The sequence below is a fragment of the Orbicella faveolata genome, unplaced genomic scaffold, assembly GCF_042242905.1.
Source record: "Orbicella faveolata isolate gen_17 unplaced genomic scaffold, um_ofav_v1 contig_34, whole genome shotgun sequence".
In the NCBI taxonomy this organism is placed as follows: Eukaryota; Metazoa; Cnidaria; class Anthozoa; order Scleractinia; family Merulinidae; genus Orbicella; species Orbicella faveolata.
This window is the reverse complement of record NW_028301563.1, coordinates 26772002-26795115: the sequence shown is the minus strand read 5'-3', so window position 1 is coordinate 26795115 and position 23114 is coordinate 26772002. Positions and strand designations below refer to the sequence as shown.

At 38.2% G+C, this 23114-nt stretch overlaps 1 protein-coding gene across 1 annotated transcript; it reads right to left on the bottom strand.

Annotated features, from left to right (window-relative positions):
* Nucleotides 1–97: 97 nt before the first annotated feature.
* On the bottom strand, nucleotides 98–23108 carry LOC110055423 (exocyst complex component 3-like). The gene is made up of 27 exons (XM_089271625.1): nucleotides 22945–23108; nucleotides 22262–22318; nucleotides 21678–21757; nucleotides 20249–20281; nucleotides 17838–17928; nucleotides 14634–14740; nucleotides 13717–13807; nucleotides 13398–13436; nucleotides 12921–13030; nucleotides 11994–12107; nucleotides 11614–11725; nucleotides 11417–11500; nucleotides 10663–10739; nucleotides 10048–10143; nucleotides 8942–9008; nucleotides 8063–8155; nucleotides 7633–7674; nucleotides 7086–7137; nucleotides 6227–6297; nucleotides 5879–5932; nucleotides 5403–5503; nucleotides 5038–5109; nucleotides 4169–4249; nucleotides 3185–3256; nucleotides 2033–2228; nucleotides 1430–1522; nucleotides 98–556 (listed from the first exon to the last, which is right to left on the bottom strand). Exons 1-27 carry the CDS (start codon nucleotides 23017–23019, stop codon nucleotides 428–430), a joined length of 2289 nt encoding a protein of 762 aa, XP_089127751.1. The 5' UTR covers nucleotides 23020–23108; the 3' UTR covers nucleotides 98–427.
* Nucleotides 23109–23114: the final 6 nt, after the last annotated feature.

The window sequence follows — 23114 nt, the reverse complement described above, 5'->3', positions numbered from 1 at the left end:
ATTTTATTTTATTTTTTTTTGGCTTGTTTATTTTTTTCTGTTGAAGAGCATCTCTCGGCTTACCCACGTAAACATAACAGTTTACTATTACCATGAATATAGTATTACTTGATTTTATTTTCATTGACAGTTTACATATTTTAATACATTCTTATTAGATTATTGGGCTCTTTCTTAATGACGATGGACAGACAGACAGACAGACAGAAAAGAGAGATTTAGACACAAAGCTAAGCTAAACTACTACAACTACCTAAAACTAAAACAAAGTGGGTTTTTCCTGTACATGACAGACAGACAGAAAAGAGATTTAGGTACAAGGCTAAATATACTTCAATGACGAAACCATAAAAGTGGACTATTCAACTTGAAGTTGTTTTGGAAATTAACTGAGGACTAACAAAGACATTCCTGCAGTTAATTTTAATTATTTCTTCTTCATCACTGTCTCCAGTTTGTCCAGCAGAGATGGTGGCACAATAATCTGACTGAAAAATGTACTGGGCTCATCAGCCGGGGGATCTTGTCTTCCTTCCAGGGGAGTCTCCATGATTAACTAACAGGAAAACAAAATGAGGAAATACTGACAGTAACGTACATAATAAGCATAATTGTGGGTAAACAATACACGTCGTTTTGATGTAATTATCTATTAATTGTTATGAACAGATTAATAATTATAACTTATTTATTAATGATTATTCACTAATGATATGTTACAAAAAATTATGCTAATCCATTAATTAAATTACTATCATTAGTTTGGAAATAATTCATAATGATTTATAATGTAGAAGAAAGGAAACCATAGCAGTAACAATGATGAACTCAGTGGGTTCAATACTCCCACCACCACGACTGCCCTTCCCAGCATTGCAAGAAGTGAGAATGAGAACAAAAGACTCAAGGAAATAACGGTGGTATTCGGTAATATGGTGTTCATGTTTAACATGGTTTAGCCATGTATTTTCTGCGGGACAGTTTTTGTCTGTCTGCAGTCTCCTTATCACGACAACGACATTATATTTTGGATTTTGCTTTTTGTTCGGGGTCACACGTTTTGCATGTGACATTGACCAATCCGCAAACATTTAGATTTGAGTTTCATCTGAGGTCATTACCACGTGCATTTGATAGGCAATCAGTACACGTCACAAGCCTGTTGTTCTATTTTTTGCTGCTACACTGTGCCGACGAAACCCAACCAGGTCGAAAAAGCTGTACCACGGTTGCAATTTTTGGCCTTCAATTTGGACTCTATCATGTCGTTGTCCCGTTAACCTTTCTCCGTAGTAATCAGCCTTGCTTCATTGTTATGTTTCTATTTTTGGCTGACTAGATCTTTCACAGATCCTACGTCTACCAGCAGCATTTTCGTTTGCGGTCCCTTGCATCACTGAATTCTTTAAGTAAAGGTAAAGATAATTACCTGTCTGGCTTCCGCCCTTGTCATATCTCCCCGCATCAACAGCAAAGCCAGAGCGTGATCCGATTTGAAGTCTGGGTACTTATTAGCAATTCCCTGAGGATATAAGTGACAATTCGGGCATTACTTACACGAAGCCTCCTTCAAACTTTTCAGACAGGCACAATCATAGGCACGGTCATACATACACTTTAAAATAATGTACCGTCGTGTACGAGTGTTACTAAGAAAATACGCCACCTCACTATTTCTAAAATAAACTGTCACGTCTTCTAAACAAGCTCACGCGAAGGCAAGTGAAGTTTTGAAAGCTGAAATGAATTAAAACGAAAAAGCAAACAAAACCGGAAACAAAAACATACATAACATTCAAGGGCGCTCAACATGCAAAACAAAAGGCGGAAAGAGAACATTTTTTTGGTCACAGTTAGTTCATTTCTCATTTCGCAGAAGCTCATCTGTGACTAACCTCCCACGCAAACGCTCTTTGGGCCCGTAACACAATCTCCCTGGCCATGAACTACGTTCATACGGGAGAAAGATTGCGGGATGAGCCCAAAAAGCGTCTGCCAAGGAAGCTAATCTGTGACAAGTTTCGCTACTTACAGAGACTTCAAGCGCCATCATGGATGTGTCACGGAGTTTGATGACCTCTGCAAGTGTGGGCAACACTGAACATTGAGTTTCAGGTTCTAAGCTCGCTTTTGCTAATTTTTTAAAGAGTTTCTCGATCTTTTTGGATTCCTCCGTGATCTTCTTGGCAGCATCTCTTCTTCCCTCGTAATCCTTGAACGCTATTCGTCTGGCAAGGAAAACAGAAAAAATATATATCATATAAGTTAGCCAGCTATGGAACGTCCAGGCAAGCCATGCTAGTGTTTCCAGAAAATAAAATTTCATTCATTTGGGAAATGAGTTCTTTTCTTATGAAAACATTTCACACAAGGCCGCCGTGAACACGCTCTATAAAGACCGTTTGTGTTCAGCTACAAATATGTAAAATTACTCATTGACAAACGGCTTACATGTGGCATCAATAATTGTAAGAGAAAACGTCCAAATCAACTTCTTCCGTGTGTGCATGTGTATGATATTTTGAACATTCTAGTTTTCGCTGTGTTGATGTTCTTGTTGCTGTCTTTTTTCTCTTTTTATTTGCTTCACAGTCTCGAAAGTTTATCCCAGCGACCAAAAAGCTCTGTTCAAGCAATAACTATAGGCCCGTACAGTTCTCACGAACAATGAAAAATAACCGCAATTAGTAGAATTCTACTAGTGTACTAAATGCAAATGCTGTAATCTGATTGGCTGAGCCATTGCACGCTATCAGCCATTAGAGTGCAGTGGTTTACTGTGGCCGACAAAATTGCAACGTTTCCTCGTTTCTCCGAAGTTTTGAAAGAACATTTAGAAACAAATGGATAATCAAATTCCTGAGGATAATAAAAGGAGGGCATTTACGGTTCTTTTAAATTAAAAACACTCGAAATTTTTTTTAAGCTCGCGTACACAACTGCAAATGTCAAATTCACATCTCAGTCCGCGCGAATTCTCAAAAGCGTGAAGTTTAATACTAAGACCAGAAATGAATTATAACCGTCAATTGAAGCAAATTTCAGTTAGAATTCTACTAAAACAATTAGATTATTGGCTCTAGGTTTCTCGTAGAAATCTCGAACTCATAATCTAACTGTTAAATAAGTTAAGGTCTATCAAAAGCCTCATGAAGTAAGACACCATCGAAAATTGAGAACGTACTTGTTCAACATAGCCCGGACATATTCCAAAAGTACTTTCTTTAAAGCTTGTTCCATGAGGAAATCAAAAAACCTGAAAGACAACAACGAACAAAATGACAACTTTGTACTAGTTGACTTAACAATTATTACAATTCTTTATTGGGGCTCATTTATATAACTATTACATAATTTTACATCTTGAAATGGCACATAAATCAGATTCTACCCATATTGAAATTAAAGTTTGAGCAGGAGGGCTAAATTAGCCAGTTGATTTTCTTGTTAGCTTCCCTTGCAATTTAAAACAAATTGCAAACAAAACCGGATTTGAAAACGAGGGATTGTGTTCCATGATTTTTTTCTTGTGTCCAAAATAAACAGGTAAAAGTTAATTCCATTCCTGTAGATAAAAGCAGCCTGACAGCTCACGAGCAACGGTGCTAAAAACAGGTTTTGTAGCAAATAGCATTACTAACAGCTTCCCCTTATCTTGAGCGCAGATCACCCCGGCCAAGTGTCAAGCAGTGCCAGATCTGGGAACGAGATTAAACTCTCCCTGGATGGAATGGTAGTGGAGAAAGGCGCTGTGTGAGAGAAGTGCCTTAGACTAAGGCAGAAAACGACGAACCAAACGAAAATTGGGCTGGGACTTCTTGATCTGTTATCCAACCAAAAAATTCTTAAACCATCTGCATTGTAGAAAGCCCGCAAGCGAGCTATCTTGTCCAAGAGAATTTGTTTCCAGGCCCTATTGTAGAGAACGAGAAGTAGCTCTTTTCCTTCGTAAAGCGAGAAGTGACAAACAAAGACAAACAACAAAAGAAGGGAAAATGGCAGCATGTCTCATCCTCCAGTATTTGCACATACATTGCTCCCTTGGGATTTCTTTTTCGCTTCTCACTCGATGATACAACGGAAAGAACGATGGAATATAATAATCGTAGTTTAATCGCCACTGCGTAAAATGATCTTCACAAACAAAACAACACAAATATAGTTCTACCTGTCTTTCATGTGCAGAAAATCACTGTAATAATCCTCTACCGTCACAATGATTGTGTCCACTGCCTCAGGACTTGGAACCCTAACAACGAAATGAGGAGTTTTGTGAGGTTGTGTTACTTGTACGAAAACCGGTGCAAGAATATGTACATAGGTTATAACAACAACCTTGAAGATGGGGAGGTAATTTTAAAAGGATGCTGGATAAGGAAGGCTGACTTTTTGAGCGCTAAAGCGCAGATGTACTGAGCTTTATTTTTCGTGCTACCTTCATAGTAATTTGACTACATTACAAGTTGCACGAAAACGTGAGTAGTATCAGGATAAAACACTCTGAAATAAAAATGTCTGTACAGCAAAACTATGTCAGGATTGGCCTAGTCGGTGTTACACTGAGAAATGTGGCAAGCAACTTGTGTTGCAGAAGTGAAAATTCATTGCGTGACATGTTGCACAAAGACTGCATTGTCTAGTGCCACAGCCAAAACGGTTTCATGCTGCCTGTTACGAAATTTCGTTCTGAGATTTGCTGTTCCGTTTAAACAACATGCTTGTGTATAGGTAGATTTTCTGCCCAACTACAAAGCCACTCGGCTCATATTTGTGACTAGCCTCTAGTTCTTCATACACAATCTTGGGCTCGTCACGCAATCCTCTCCGACAAGGCTTACGGCCGGTGAACGGAAGTGGCTACTCAGTTAAGACAACGTTCGTGACAGAGTAAATATTGCGTGACCAGATTGTGTGACCTATTAAGTGACCAGATTGCAGACCAGCCCTAGAGATAGCTTATCACAAGCGTTGAAATAAAACGAACAAAGACTAGAAATTATTTTAAAATAAAATACACTGTCTAGAAAAACAGCTTACCAAGCGGGAGTCATGATTTGGCTGAAGTATGGCTCCAGATCCATAAAAACTTCCTCTAAGAGGTATCCAGCACTAAAAGGCAAAAGCAGCTTTGCTGATAAAAAGTCGACAGAACAAACACCACCCGATGGCAAATTCTCTCTAAGAGTCTGGCGTGAGCCCGCACGTTTCGTTCCGAGGTTACTAAGATACTGATTGTGCCATGATGGACCGATAACTTTCAAAGCTCTCTGAACTGTCAATTAGTCATAGAGTTTGGCTGAGATCAGACTTAAAATATATCCTGCTTAGCCTAGCCTTATCGCTTAAAATAAAGAACCGCCACACGAATCTTTCAGTACATCGAAATTCAAATTTCGACAAACCTCTCTTGTCCTATCTTTTCAAAGCAGTCGACAACACTCTTAAATGACCGCTGTTTATCTTCACCAAAAGCAGCTCGACCCAGTTCAGCCAACAGTCTCTCCTACAGAATACAAACACCAATGTCAAGTTGGTAAGGGACTGTCTTCAAATTTACCTGGCTCATTCAGTCAACTTAAGAGAAGTGATGATGTCTTCCACGCGTGACACGCGGAGTCTATTGCAGGCTCCTCCCTCCCCACAAGAAGCCTCCCCCACCCCGAAGGGTGGGAGAGGAGGGAGGGGCGAAGGGGCTTGAGTCGAAGGCGAGAGGTAACTGACCTGGCCCAAAAACACAACATACTGACCCCGACAAAAGCTTGACTACCAGGCTTACTATTAGGCTGCCGCGTTAGTGATCAGAAAACCGCTTTAAGTAAACCTCTTTTCATTGTAAAAAAAAAAAAAAAAAATGCAATCACTTGTGCGATACATGTACCTTGAGTTGCTCTGTAAAGTCCATACATGCCTTGCAGTTGTTAACAATTGCCACCTAACAAAGAGGACGAGAAGTGAGCATTAAATGGGCTCAAAACCTGGCTTTTTTTTTTGTAGGAATTTCAAGACACTTCACTAAAGAATCGCTGATTCTTATTGTTCAATCGCAAACGGCACAATCACTCCGACAGGCGCACCAGATGCATCTTGCACCATCTCCCTAGCTGCTTGATAGAAATTACCAGCTGTAATCTACCGCGGGTAAGAAGTACGCGCGGAGTGCAAAGTCCCATGACCCACTTTACCGATTGTATGACAGAGAAGAGGGATTGAGCCTAGCAAAACCTACCATGTATTCCACAAATCTGAACGGCTGCATTCTGTCCTCAAAGTGTTTGCTTTTATAACCTCTGATAGCACCTAAACAAATAAAATAATCATCTTGTAACTTATCTGGTTTTGAATTGTCAACTTAATCAGTAGAGACAACGTATTGTCTTCACAGGTAAGCGCCCAACACAGCCTTGAATAACATTAAGTTACTTGGAAAATTGTTTCTCTTTGTTGTCATCGCTGTCGAAAGAGTACTAACCTGCGTAGAGACTGAGAACAGCACGGATGAAAAGAGGGATACTGGGAGAGAGAAAACCTCCCTCACCTTCTTTGTTGCGTTCCCCCTTCCCCGTTTACGCCTCTGTTATTCGATACACTGTCACCCAGCACAAGATATCCCTCTGAACGAGATTCACAGTGAGTGCAACAAGTTCCACGACAAAAATAACACGAGTTCAGCAATTGCTTGTGTAAGTAGCTAGCGGGATTAGGCACGCGAGTGCTTTGTTCTGTTTGTTTCAGGGTGGAACCACTAATGAAAGTCACGAGGCCGCGAGGAGAGTGTTAAAAAATTTTGTTTCAGGGTGGAACCGCTAATGAAAGTCACGAGGCCGCGAGGAGAGTGTTAAAAAATTATGGAAACCACCTTTAAGTACCTTTGTCTTTTAATTCATGAACTACGATTTGAAGTATCTACTATTCGCTAAATGAAGAGATGACTTTACCCCTCCCCTCCCCTCCCCCCCCCCCCAAAAAAAAACAACAACAACAACAACAAAAATGCAGAGGAAAGACGCTAATTTTGGAATAGCGCAATAGCACCACAGCATAAATTTTGCGACAAATTTGTCCGTTGTTACTGTTCATAAACTTACTTCTATACTCTCTTTGGAATCCCTGCATGGATTCAAGGCAAATATCCAGAATCTGTTTAGCAGGCAAACACAAACGGTGAGATTATCGTGAGACGGAGAAAAGCGCACAATACTGTGAGTTTGATTACCTATACAGTGCGTTTGCCCTTCGGCTACTTCTAAACACAACTTAAAATTAATGCTAACATTTATGTGTGTGGAAATAGCATTAAAAGTAAAGGATCATATCATTCATGTCGAAGTCTACTTGCAAACAACATAACAGCAGGTAACAGGTTACAAGATATTTTGTATCATTTTTTTAGCGACGTTGAAAACTTCCTTTTAAAATTTCGAAAGCTCGCACTACTCGTGTACTTGGGTGGAATAATTGAATGAGGGTAGTTTAGGATGAATTACGTTAAGAATGACGGCCTTGAGAAACGAATAAATTGTGCTTCAGTCACAAAGTAAGTAAAATCATTGAAGACTTCTCTATATCAGATTTACGACAAAGGTAGGCAGAAGCAAGATGTACTTGAGCTTCAAGCTAAGCTTTAAAGCTTACCTGTAGTTTGATTTCTTCTCCAGCCTTGGCAGCAACTTGAAGCTGAGAGAAATGAAAACAACAAAGTCATTTGACATCGATGAAGAAAACAGAAAACGTTCAAACAAGCGAGGAGGCATTAACATCTATAATTTACTCGTTTTCAATGATTCTACACGTGTGTTTGATCTACTAATGACTCAAGACTACGAAGACAAGCTGGTTGTATCAAAAATGATAGTTCAGGCAAGCTTGCATTTCAAGACACGCACTATCATGTGAGCTTTAGATGAATGTACAATGTATTACATGGTTCTCGCTAAATGCAATCTTACTGCGCAATCTGGTATATCTGCAACCATCTCATAGGCAGAATATCATTTCAAGATTAAGCTTTTAACACAGCATATCTTTGTTTGTCAAGAGAAACGTACGGAACATCATATCTTACATTCTGATCGGTCATTTTAAAGAGGAAGACAGGAAGTGAGGTATTGTAGAAGCCTTCCAGGTCTGTTTCCGGCGGAGCTTCGCTGTTCCAGTCCTGAGAAAAATAAAATAACAAAAACAACGCAATGGGTTACAAACTACATAATTATCGATAGTTAGAGGGACACTTTGACACTGTATAGTGAGTATGAGAGATGGAATGAATAAAACGAAGCAGGTGCTTGAGTAAAGGAAACACAAACAATACAGAATTAGCAAATCAGCTGCCAAGCCGTCACTTCATCAGGGCAGAGTCTATCTCCAGTAGGCATAAATCTACTGTCGTTCTAACACAAATGCCGTTCTCTGATTGGCTACTAGCTATCTATTCTGTTCCACGTAGTGAGTAACCTAGCAGTGTGCGATTGTTAACAAAATGGCGGCCACTTCGTTTTCTTTTCGAAGCAGCCATGGGGAGAATTGTTGTTTTAAGTTTTAAATGACTTGTAGATTCATACTAGTTAAGAACAATTAGATTATTGCGCTCTCGATTCCTATGCGTGATAGTTGACTAGAGCTACACCTTTGTCGACTTCTTGCGATAGAAATTTCGAGTTTCCAAATAAATGTAATTGTTAATAGCAAATAAACCGCATGACAGAAATGGCGAGTTTCTGCTAAAACTGTTGTCGCCGGATGCATTTTGTGAAATCCTCTACTTTGAAACCAAAAGTTAAACCACAGTTCAAAAAGACATCAGTTCCGTTTCATCCATGGACTATTTGAGGACTTTTCTAGGACAACTCTACCACCTGTGGATGGCCTACTGGGCTCTTTACTAACCGCCGTCTTGGCCGTGATGCTAAGAGAAGATCGCGTAAGGGTTTGCACGTACTCTCACCTTTAAATCTGTTTCTGCTATCTTACTCATCCACTCCATCATGTTGTTTTTAGTGGTTGTTAGGTAACTGCCAACAAAACAAAGGAGTATTCCTTGAGGACGGCGTCATACAGGGATCAGAACCAAACTGTACTAAGTTCTATTCCTTTAAAAATGCACCTTATGTCTCTTATGTCAGTTGGTTAAAGTACATGTAGACTTCTCACTAACTCAATGCCAGAGGATTTCTCAGTGATTAGAGCCGGTCTCCAGTTTGGAATGGTGTATCACAAAACCATATTCGTTTTTCAACCTTGGGCTGGCTCAACAAACTACTTTGATTATTATTTGATTAATTCTGTACATCACAAAAGCAAATAACATAGAATATTGACAAAACTACCCAAAACATTAAGTAGCATTTTAAAGAACACTCAATGGTTACCTTTTTGCAAACAGACGAATGCCATTGAAGAATCCACGCAATCTATTTACAACTTATTTTGTTTCAATCTGTTTGTTTGTGTGTTTTTATTGCTGTTGTTGTTATTATTTATTTTAGGAGAGGGGGGTCAAACTGGCTGCACTGTAGTATATCGTGTCTTATAATCCATCAAATATTTTCGCTCGCGCGCGATTGGTCTAAACGCGTCACGTGACCGAATATTCCCCAGCTGAAACTGGGGAATATCCAAGAATATTCCCCAATTTTCAAAACTGTGCGCGTTGCGAAAAAGATTTGAAGAATAATAAACGCAATGGCCTCCATTTGGGGCGAAAATATGCTCGGATATTTGTCCTTGGACATTACCTGTTCCTCGAAGCTCACAAATTTCCTCGAGCTACGCTCTCGGAAAACTGTTCGCTTCTGGGAGCAGACAATGTCCACGGACAAATATCCGAGCATATTTTCTCGCCACCTGGAGGCTATTGTTTATATAGTTACTTAAGAACTACCATCCACATCACATGAAAAAGCTCCAAACATGATTATCATAACTTGACTAGTGTTGCAACTTCTGACCTCCTTGTTTGTAAACTGGCACCCTATCAGCTAAGCTCACCAGTTAAGTCAGGTGATCTATGTATTAAGCTAAAGAAGTAACTACATCAAAAGGTATGATTACGTGTCTAGTAACTCCTGTTCAACTTTGGTTGACAGTAGAGGACCCAGGAATCCCACATCGATCTGAAGGTCGGGATGCATCATAAGATCTGTACCCCTGATGGACAAAACAAAGCAAAGGCAGTTTAATGGGGAAGCAGCTTCTGCTTGGGTTGTATGCTAATGAGACACAATGTGAGTTCAATGACATCAACAGAGATCATCCGACTGCTTTCAGACTACTTTCAGAACTGGAGCTTCGTCGTGGTTTTTGCATCTTCAAAAGCTTAGCCTAAATTTCTCAAGTTCGTCGTTTGTAATCCGTGTTAATCTTCTCCATCCTCAACCATTCTTGTTCCTTTACGGTTTATTATCACCTCTTTGATGTTTTTCTATCTTAGTAAACAATTATTTTCAGTTTTCCTTCAATTTAAAGGCAAGTTTGTACCTGGACAAAATAACTCAAAATACCGTGACTGAGTTGAAATAAATGGTTCATGTAAATCAAGAGAACACTGCTCACAATCGATATACATAATCATATTGAAAGAGATGCGGCAAATCTAGTAACCATACTATTCAATCTAATAAAAGTTTCTTTCATCAGTTTGTGTTGCACTGGTCAGTTGCCACTCACTTGTACTCCCTGATCCACGTCAACAAACTGATACACTCATTGGAATCAAGTCTCTCTTCAAGAACAAATTTCTCCAGCTACAATTTAGAACAAAACACAAAAAGCTTGTATGTGCGCAAAAAGAGTAAACATACCTAGTAATTTATATGGTACTCAACTTTTAAGCATGTGTTTACCAAGAATGGAGCCAGCTCAGTTTTGAAGGGCTATCATTAATTATCATAATAAATATTGCTCTCCTTCTTTTTCAAAAGTTTGTGGACCCTGCCGGAAACTCTGTCCATAACTTGCATAAAAGAACTTGACCATCGATTCTTCAATACTTCAGTTATCTCTCAGTTACAAAATGCACTACACCAGCTGTGATTGGTCAATTTAGCGAGCCGTATTCTACTGTACGGCCCACTAAAATGTAAAGCTGTTTTTGTTGCCAAAATGTTTCGTAATTTATAGCGAAGTGTTCTTAACTTTTATTGTAAGTATGCATTAAAATGTGCTAACGACTTAACAACGATTTCAAATTGACTCCTTTTACTTTTGACGTGCGTCAGAAATTTGAAGCCGTTCCGCCTGAATAGAAATCGACAGACATGTGCACAGAAGAGATAATTATAATAAATATCTTACTAACCTCGTCTTCTTGGTCCGTACTGTAAGTTACAGATCCTCGTTTTTTCTCGGTGCGTAACTTGATTACAGTTACGGACTGAGAACTCGGTTAACAAGACGTACAAACAAAAACAGTACTTCTTACCATAACTGATAAAGCCTTGTGGTACATCTTGACGTAGCGATCAAATATGTCGTAATTTGGAGGAAAACAAGCCTGGCACAGGTTCTAGAATGACAAAAGGATTTAAAACACAGTGATCTGTATGTAGCTGTCAATGTTTAGCTTTTCATGATCCCAAAGATTGTCACCATTCAAATAATATTATTACTTAGCGATACCTTGACAACAATCAAGTCATCGAGAACCAACAGTCTTGTACGTTCAAGATGTTTCACCAGCCACATTTTGTCATCGAGTCTGTTCTGTAGTTCCATGTCAAGACTCTCAAACCTGAAAATCAACGCACAAAATATAACAATTCCTTAAGAAATAGAAAACATGTACCCTGTTTCTATCGAGTGGTTAAAAACTTTGAGATGTTTGGAAAATTATGGTCAGACACTGTCTTGATTGTTTGATAGATCTCAATCGAAACTACAACTCAAGAGAAAAAAGAAGAAACAAAATCAGAAAATATTTATGTTAACTGAGTTGTCCAAATACCGTTACAGTATTAGGGTCTAGGAAGTTTGAAGAACTTTCATGATCTTCATATTACCTGTTACTGACTGACTCCTCAAGAACTTTGAATGTCCTTTCTTTCCACTTCTTGGGTCGCCCTGGAACAGAAAATCCCATGCTTTCCTCTTTGTCCTGTGCCCTTTTGTCAGCTCTGCAACAGCACAATCAGGAGACAGTTTAAAAGGTGTGCCAAAACGAACTTGCCTTCACTATCATGCGAAAATGTTACACCTCACAATTTCACTTAACCATCGCGTCCTTTTTTGTTAGCAAGGAAATATATATAGACAAGAAAAGTATAATCCAAATTGGCAAAAGGAGCCACTTACAATAAGGGTGTTCATGGACTAATAGTCAGTGTATTGTACAGTTTGATCATGAGACACTGGAGCAAGACACTCTTAATAATCACATGACTACATATTATATAGAGTTTAAGTCACACTTTCGTAAACCATGGAAACTGTGGAGCCCATCCTGGTTGCAACATAAATTGAAGTGATTTGAAATACTGCTACATCCGACCTTATCTACTCCACGACTCCATGGGACACTAGTCCAGTAATTGCAGTTTACATGACTTGTGCTTCCTGGAATTCTTATCCCTTAACAGCTGACCGGTAGTGGTATTTATTTTATATGTACTCATCTGTGTTTCATAATTTATCAGTGCATTAACCTTCAGGTCATTGTTTGAACTCCCACAGTGTACAGTACATGTAACCATATACATGTAAAATGTTTATATAAAACTGACAGTTACTGGCAACTGATATTTCAAATTTTCAATTGTGATCCAATATGGCGCAATGTCGCTGTGTATAATACAATTTGTACAACTGGTACCTTTAAATACCTTACTAGTTTTAAAATAACCTACAGAAACAAAATAGTAAATAAATATAGTTGTAAATAATAGCTTAAAACAAGAAATTAACTAAAGTAAACATCTTTCCAAACACACCTGGTCTCCCTTTCAACTATTCTGAGAGCCGTCACCAGCTGGGCGGGGTCGCTACGCACTGTACTGAGCACTCGCCCTAACACCACCCAACACTGTTTACCAAGGGAGTCCTGTAGGACAAAGAATCTGTTAAGGCAGAGAAGTGACCACTCTACAATGATCACATATATAAATTGAAACATTTGTTTTTAATACACTGCACAGAGTACACTCGTCTGCAGTTCAAGCTACAAGTCAATATTTTAAATATCAAAGATTGTAACATATCTGGTCACAAATTAAAATTTAATGTCCCAGCCAAAACAAATACAAAGAAGTAAGAGTACAAAGCAACATAATTATGTACTTGTATAAAAAAATTATAGTTATACTTGAAAAAAAAATTCCTGCCAAGTAGTTTGTTAATTACAATAAACTGAGTAATTAACATTAATTTTATCATAATGATTATTATTTATTGAGATGTCAGTAACTCACCGATAATTTCTTGACTGGCTCGAAGTATTGGTACAATGGCTAGAAAAGAGAAAAACAGGTCTATTAATAAACAAATTTATTTATTTATTTAGTAAGTATTTTGAATGTAGATCATGCCTCGGTTTTTTGACAGGCGGATAACGCTATCCACTGGATAAATCACTATCCAGTGGTTAGTGCAGTTTGAGTAATACTTATCCACTGGATAGCAATTCATCCAGTGGATAATGTTATCCAGCCATCAGACAACCAGAGACAAAGCTCAATAATAATTTGAACTTGACAGATCTGTGATGAGACAAATGATAAACTACGTAACTGTTTTGTCCAGTTTGGGGCCTTCCTCTTCCCGTGCCATCTTGTGAACTTCAAACAGTAGTTCATCTCTAGTAGCCTCCAAGTCTGATAAACTATATTTTCACAAAGCTCAAGATTAATAGTTACTAACTAGTTCAGCCTGGCTGAAAATAATAAATTATCATGTTTTTCTTGAAAGGACATACTGGGGTATGTTGAAGAAACTCTCCACTTTGTTGGATGAAAGTGATCAGCATGTACGTTATATCATGTAAAATTATTACCTTGAGCTTTACTTTGGACTTAAGTAATACGACAAGTAATTTGTAATATTGTGGCAACTCAGAAGTACAAATATGTTATAATATTCCAAGCTTAAGGAAGGAGTTTTCAGCGACTTTAAGTGACACACTAACCAACAGAATCAGTTACATGGTGTAAGACTCCACTTTGTTCTTAGACATTTTGTTATTTGCCACTTTAATTTGTTATTCGACTCTTTCTCATTAGACTGAGCTCTGCTCTTAACGCTGTTTGCTATTACTTATTTTTTTTAAAAGCACTCTGTGAATGGTCAAATTTAGCAGACCATATCAGTGCCAAAAATATTTTTTCTTGTCTTCTTGGCCTCACTTTTCCATTTGAAGTATTTTACATGTAGTTTGCACACTTCGTGACCTGGACCATAACTCAAAGAGGAACTTATTAAATCTCAGTTGATAAAAGTCAGTTAGTACGAGGTACTGCTGGCAAGAGAGAGACAAAGGACATCTCTCCTTGCACTGAGACAATTTTTAATAATAACTTAAAAATCCAATGTATGACTCAGTAACCATTTTGTTCCCCTTACCCTACACAACTGTACTCATGTATATCTTTAAGTGACAACATCCTACTTTCCCCATACTATAAATTATTTTAGGGCAAGGTTTTCCTTACCATTTGTGAGCAAGGAGAAGTTTCCCTTCATTGATCAATGCTTCTGTTTTCTTCACACTTTCAGGAACCGTGAAGATGAGGTTTAGATGTTCAAAAGCTTTTGATAACTGCAACATAAAATATATGCACAAAATAATAATAAATAATTGAAGGGGTGAGTGCAAAACCATGCTAAGTGACGATTTGGCTGAAAAAAAAATTTTTCGCGAAAGGGCTTGAATTCTTGCATGTGGTCTTCAATGTAATAGAAAAACATGGTCTTGTATTTTTGTCGCTGGTTTTCGCTTCATTTATAAAGACGCCGCTAGGAAAACCGAGTGGTTTTTCTGCATACGCAACATCTCGAAAACGAAGCAAAGCTTAGCGGAAAAACTATGGGACATTGTTAAACATACTTAAACAAAACTGCATGCGAAATTTGAAGCATTTTCGACAAAGTTCACTTTTGATTAAAATACCTAGCGCCCTTTTCCTGCCGAGGTCTTCAAATAAACGAAGCCGGGCCTTTGTTATGATAAACAGAGCCGATCCTTTGTTATAATAGCCAAGCCCAGCCTTTGTTATAAGTCGAAGGCTCGCCTCGGTTTATCATAACAAAGGATCGGCCTGCCACGTCTACAAGGACTTTGATTTCGCTTAGAAAGCAGCAAAATGTCAATTTCACGCAACGTATAAGCTCAAAAATGTTGATTTTAGGTCAAAAAAGGTTTAAATGTTGATTTCACGTTAACGCATGACAGCAAGGAGGTTGATTTCTCTAAGAAACGAGCAAAATGTCAATTTCACGCAACGCATAAGCTCAATGATGTTGATTTCAGGTCTAAATAGGTTAAAATGTTGATTTGACGTTAACGCGTGACAGCAAGGAGGTTGATTTCTCTTAGAAACCAACAAAATGTCAATTTCACGCAGCGCATAAGCTCGATGATGCTGATTTCAGGTCTAAATAGGTTAAAATGTTGATTTGACGTTAACGCGTGACGGCAAGGAGGTTGATTTCACTTAGAAACCAACAAAATGTCAATTTCACGCAGCGCATAAGCTCAATGATGTTAATTTCAGGTCTAAATAGGTTAAAATGTTGATTTCACGTTAACGCTTGACGGCAAGGATGCTAGTTTCACTTAGAAAACAGCAAAATGGTAATTTCACGCAACTTATAAGCTCAATGATGTTGATTTCACGTGAAAACATGCTATAAATAGGGCTGACAGATTAACAGATTAACCCTTCTCCACAACATACGAGTCTCCATACATCTGCATGTCCGCTGATCCCAGAAGCTCAAAACACTACAAATCATGCCAATTTGAAATAAAATCAATGCAACCTGGATCGCAGATCTATGTTACAATCGATCGCTACTTGTTGGCCATTCTTATGTTTAAACAATCTAGTTACCAGTTCGAGAAACGTCCGCAGAATGTGATCGCAATGCATGCCGGGAAGGGTCTTTACACCTCGTGCGCAGGAAAACATGGCGGTCAATACAAGACAAATTTTATAAGTCTAAAACCAGTTCTCGCTTTCCAAACTTTGACGCTAGCAACGCTTGGCAAATGGGCCACGACTCATCAGAGGGTATTTTTCTTGGGCAAGAACTGCTCTTGGACTTTGCTGCCTGGCTCAAACGCCGATAACACGATTACGGTATATCAGCTGCCTTCGAAGTTTCAGAACACATTTTGATTCTTTAAAACGTGCTGATGACTTACGGGTTTATCGAGACTTTATGATGCCTCTCAACCACCAGGCAGACATACAAGGTACTTTAAAACAATGCTTAAGATATTAGTTGACAGAGCTCTAATGCGGCACATCTCTTTTTTGTTCAATGAATTTCGTTTGACTCTCGATCGATTCACATGTTGTGCTCACATCACAATACCCGACATAAACAATCTGTTCCCAGATTTCCGTTCTATATATGCTGTGAGATTTGATTTTGACTTCATACACTATAAACAGTCTGCCTGTTTGCTGTTCAACAAATAAACTCCTAAAGACATGGCTAGGAAAAGCCAAGTATTTTTGCGGTTTTCCTAGCGGCGTCTTTATAAACGAAGCAAAAACCAGCGACAAAAATACAGGGCCGCGTTTTTCTATTACATTGAAGACCACATGCAAAAATTCAAGCCCTTTCGCGAAAATTTTTTTTTTCACCCAAATCGTCACTTAGCATGGTTTTACACTCACCCCTTCAGTAAAGCTCTCTGCATGCATTGCAGGCCTATAATGAGGGACAATAAGGCTCTCTGCACGCATTGCAGGCCTATGATGAGGGACCATAAGGCTCTCTGCACGCATTGCAGGCCTATAATGAGGGAACATAATAAAGCTCTCTGCACGCATTGCAGGCCTATGATGAGGGACCATAAGGCTCTCTGCATGCATTGCAGGCCAATGATGAGGGAGCATAATAAAGCTCTCTGCATGCATTGCAGGCCTATGATGAGGGAGCATCATATAATTATAAATTTATCAATATAAAAATTACATGTAAATCAATTCAAATTTCTGTTTACTTGTTCTTTTCAACTCACATTTATAAAATTTTAATTAGAAAGATGCTCATATACAAGTAAGTCACATAAAAGTCAGTATAGTAACACTGGTATAATTTCTGATTTTCAAATAGCTCAAAATTACTGCTGGCCTTCAAATAATCTGTAGAGCCATCTATCTATCCATCTATCTATCCATCTATCTATCCATCTATCTATCCATCTATCTATCCAACTTTCCAAGATACATTGTATAACAACTAGTGCAGTGCATAGTGCTAATGTTACTTGAAAACAAATTTTATCATCTATATAATGGTGAACATAATATTAGGTAAATTATGGTCCTGATTTGGAAAAGGCAGCCTTGCCGAGTGGTCAGGGTGCCAGAATTGGAGGGTTCAAGTCCCGTTCTAACCACCACTAACTGTAGCTAGAGTTCTTTTTATGGTAAACTTAAGTTCACTTCCTATGCCACAACTGTATGTTTGTAACCACTGATCAGAACTGGTTCACCTCCAGCCAGTTTGGATGTTTAATCTTGTTATGTTACAACTGTAAATTTCATTATACAGTAATTATTTGACTCTCAAGTTTTAATGCTTGGCCCCATTAGTATTTAATTTTTGTTTTTAATTCTTTAATTATAAATAAATATTACAATAATTATTATTATTCTCATTGTGGCCATGTAACATACCTGGCTTTGGTTACCTTGACAAGCTCTGACCTCTTGTAATTTGTCTGCCAAATATTTCACATTCTTGCACATTGAGTCAACCTCGTACATGCTTAAAACAACGTAATACAATCATGGTCGTCAAAAACCAATTTAATAGCAGAAAAAATTGTGATCACTATTAGTACATGTAGCATGCAGTGACTGATAAATAACTAAGAAAACTAAGCACGGCATTCTCTTCAGTACAAGTAATTAATAAGAAGTAAACATTAAAATGGTTCAGTGGGGCATACAAAAAAAAAGCTTTCAAATTAACTTAACTTTATATAGTTCTATTTTAAAGGGAGGGTTTTGCAGTTTGGCACATGTTTGTATTATTGTTAGCCAGGGCATGTTTTTTGGCACAGGCCCAGTTTTTCATTACAAGTATGAACCAATCATAAGCTAGTTACCTAATTTCCCAGGCAAATAGCCATAATATCACCAACCATAGAAAACAAATTGTATGAGTCAACACTAAATTCAGCGGTCAACAGCATTGGTAAAATCCACTGAAATCTTCTGAGAATTTTGATCTTAAAAAAATTAAGCGATAACATTGATAAGAAGCGAACAAGAGTATTCTGATGTAGAGACATGCACCCAATCATGAAACCCTCCTTTTAAACTAAATATATGTTTTCACCAATGAATATAGTCAAAACTTGTACAGCTAATCTTGATGGTTTAAGAATAATGTATTTAAAAAAATCCTCCTGTGATTTTTATGTTATTTTTAATATTTCAAGACGGAATGAAATTTATTTATTTTAACATCAAATTTACACTTGAAGGTTGTAATGAATTTTCCAGGTATTCTTTGTTCTTAAACCTTTGGACTGGTCAGTTATTATCCGGTGGCTTCGTTCAATGTGGTTACACGGCACCAACAGAATTAGAGAGTCCCAGAAGGGTGATAAACTTGTATATTATTATACAAGTACAAAGCGTAAGTTCTACATATGATGTTATAAAAGCAATAGCCTCCATTTGGCACGAGAACGATTATGCTTGGATATTTGTCGGCGGACATTATCTGTTCTAAGAAGCGCACAGTTTTCCAAGACAGGGCTCGAAATTGCGACTCACTGGTCGCCAAATTTGCGACCAGAAATTGAGCATTGGCGACTAAATTTTCAGAACTGGTCGCCAGCTGGCGACTCGCGTTTTGTCCGATAACTAAAGAAAACCATGACACAACTTTTGTTTTTAAATCTTTATATTAGGAAGTCAATTGGATATGGTAGCTAGTATACAACTCACCTTTCCGTTCCCAGTAAAATAATGTCTGAATATTACAAGATAATCGAAAAAATTGAATGTATTTCGACACGTCAACACTGCGTTCACGGCACGCCATATTGTTTCAGCGGCGTCTTCCGAAACTGCGATCACAGGTGCACTTCAACATCATGTGCTTTTCATTTGCCGCGAAAATGGCGGCAGACACCAATCAGTTGAAGGAATTACGTGAGTTTTTACGTGCGGGGAATGAAGATTCAGCTGAAAGGTTAATCCAAACTTTGAATCCTTCGAGGAAAGCAAGTCCAAAAAAAACACGTAACGGCATTTCGAAGAAGTAGCAAAGGGAAAATACGCAAGGACCCGTGTTTGTCTCACAATGAAAACCAGGGGCTTAAAACGTTTTATGCTTCGCTTCATTTAAAAATAAAATGACTATGGAGACAACCGTCACCTTCAGACCAGAGATATATCACCTGAGAACAACGGTAGCTTTATAACTAAGTGTTACTGATGTTGTTTCTAATTGTTTTCACTCTTCAATTGTGCCTTTTCTTGCATGCAAAGTAACGTACAAAATTGTGTTCTTGTGTAAGTTATTTATAAAATAAGTTGGCGACCAAAATTTACGATCTGGCGACCAAAATTTTTCTGTTAGTCGCCAGCTGGCTCTCGAACGAAAAAGTTAATTTCGAGCCCTGCAAGAGTGTTGCTTGAGGAAAACTGTGAGCTTTAAGGAACAGATAATGTCCAAGGACAATTATCGGAGCATATTCTCATGCTAAATGGAGGCTATTGTGTTTATTATCCTTCAAACATTTTTTCACAACATAGGCAGTTTTGAAAATTGTGAAAATTTAAATCCTTGGATATTCCCCAGTTTTGGTTGGGGAATATTCAGTCACATGACACGTTTCGACGAAACACGTGTGAGCGAAAATGTTTGATGGATTATAAGGTTTCATATTACCCAATACAATTTAGCATTTTCTTTTGTTTCATATACATTATGATATGTTATATGTACCACACATCAAAACAAAAGAAAATACCAAGTTGCATGTGTACACCAAGGGTAAAACTGAACCACAATGCATGTATGTCTGGCTAATGTACACATCAAATAATAATGACTGCTAATTTGTTACCTTTGTTTAATCTCTTTGATTTCCTGAAGGCCACTAGAAGAGAAAAATGAAAACAAACAAATAAATATTAAATAAATATTAATTCTAATAAATAGATAAAAAAGATATAAATGATACCATGATGTAAAGAAAAAGCTTTTAAATTTAATATAATGATTCACGCAATAAGTTGACAGTGAGTATCCTACTGAATAAGTAACTGACCAAGGTTACATTCTGATAATACCCTTTACCCAAAATTACTCAGTTGTGATTGGCTAAGAGCAACTTGCAGTTCAAGTATACATAATACAAGCAAAAAAGTGTAACACCATGGCAAATTACAACAAAGACTACCACCACTCATCCAAGATGTTTCAAAGGTGATCCAAGTTCACCTGACAGCTGAAGATACCTCAGAAGGTTTCCAAACACTTTCGAAAATTGCCTGAACCCTTCCAAAGGCTCACAAATGTTACCCGTCGAGCACCTCTGACAGTCATGAACCTTTCCAAAGATTTCCTACTGAGTCACGAAGATCATCTGACAACTGTTGGAGATCACCCGAAGATCGGTGAAGACTTTTGCAGCATTGTCAGGATATCACATAATTTTATAATAATAATAACAATAACAAAAACAACAGCAACAACAACAACAACAATAACAATAGTAATAATAATAATTTATAATTATTTTATTCTAAAACTTTACTTAAGTGTCAAACCATGTAGCCTGGGAGAAAGCAATACTAATAAGGGGGCACAGACTAACACAAAATAACAAATTGAGAAGACTAAAATATCTACACTAAGATATGAATAATACAAAATGCAGTCTAGCATGTTTTAACCAATACAATTTAGCATTTACAATTTAGGGTGCATTCCTTTGGGGTGATCTGGATCAGGATCAGCGATCCAAGATCTGTCTGGATCATGGTGCATCGAAGGAACTGATGAATCCATGACCCAAGTGGATTCATCGGTTCCTTTGATGCACCATGATCCAGACAGATCTTGGATCACTGATCCTGATCCAGATCACCCCAAAGGAATACACACTTAGATTCAGGCCTTAGAGACTAATTTTCAATATGATTATTCTTATGCAACTTGGAATAAACAAGCACTAGTTGCAAAATTGTCCAAAGACTACAACTATCACACATAGAAATCGAGAGCAAATAATCTAATTGTTTTCATATAAATCTACTAGTCGTTCAAAACTTAATCCTCTTCATAGACACTTCAAAAACCCAAAGAATCCACCATCACTTTGATAACAACTGCACACTGCTAGCTAGGCTACTTACTATCTACAACAGAATAGAAAGTGAGTTACGTAGCCAATCAGAAAACGGCATTCATGATCAAGCGCTAGTAGGTTTATACTAAATAGATATACTGTATATCTTTAGTTGACAGTTAGTACAGTTCACGTGTCTCACCTAACGAGCTGATGAAGTCCTGTCCTCACACCATCTAGTTGGGACTGAACAGCAGTCTTTAGCCTTGCTTCAGCTGATGCCTGTAATCAACAATACAGTATCACTGTCTGCTGTTCATTATTTACTTCTTTCTATCAATAGCGCAAAGTGGATTTAGCTTTTTAGTTTAGACTTAAAAGTAATATCAATAACACAGTATTGCTCAAAAGTACATGTACTACTACAGCATAGCCAACAGGAAACACAACAGAGAGAATGCCTAAGTTAGTTCCCATCCATACTACACCAGCCTGTTCCAGTAACACTCTAGCCTGCAACTCAGGTGCATTTTGGCCATGCAAGTGCACATCTTCGTATTAGGCCGCCATCTTGGATTTGGTACCAGTGGAGGGTTGGAACAAGAGAAAATTTGCCAAGGGAGTAGCCGTAAGGTTAAAAAATGGGCGAGGGGGAGAGAGGGCAGGGGAAGGACAGGACACAGTGCAATGGCCCTGGACATGGAGTCCAGCGAGCTAACCAATAAGCCGCCACACCTCTACATTTGATTAAGTACTCATAGAAATTGAGGCAGACTTAGAACTAACTTTATTCCTCATGTATCTTCGTCTCCATTGCTCCACTTTATCCAGACTGTCAGGATGCTGAGAAAGTCAACAGTACATTTATTTAGCCATGATGACACCACTCCTCAGCATTATCTTTCCTATCATTTCAGTGAGCTGTAAACTTAAGCGGGGTGGAGCTGTTTGCAGGAGCCCATTAAACGGATTTACAGTGTACAAAACCCAGTATACCTACCAGCTGATAGTTTTAGTACAAACAAAATGAATGAGAATCCAAGAATTTTCATTGTGTCAAGTTATTCTTCGGTAAGAACTATACAGTGTACATCCTGACCATACGGTACAGCTGTACATGTATTGATGACAAAGGATGGTCATTCTTATTTCCAGCTACACATGCTGGCTATGACTGCCACAATCCATCAGCTGCACCTTTCAATAACATGTAAACTCTGCTCAATCAGTGTTTTCGTGTTTCGCTGCAATCAGTTTCATACACTAATTAGTCGACCTCTCAGGAAATTGTGGGTTCAAAAAGTTCACCTACGTGAGTTGTAATTGGTAGATCTGATCCAATTTGTATGTTTCTTCTTTTTCGAAGTTCTTGGTTGTCATTGTAATTATGACTGACTGCAGCCAAAAAGGCATGTACTGTAGCATGTAGAAGATCGACTGTCACAGCTCTGTAGAATCTTTTCACTTACCTGAAGCATATTCGCCACAGTCTTTGCAGCATTTTCATGAGCCTCTGCCTTCCACTTCTGAATATCGATGGACATACTTGGCTTTACAAACCCTCGTTGGTATTAAACTTTAAAAGATCTAAACAGAACATAGGCGGAAACTAGCCGCCATGATTTATTTTGGTTTGAAC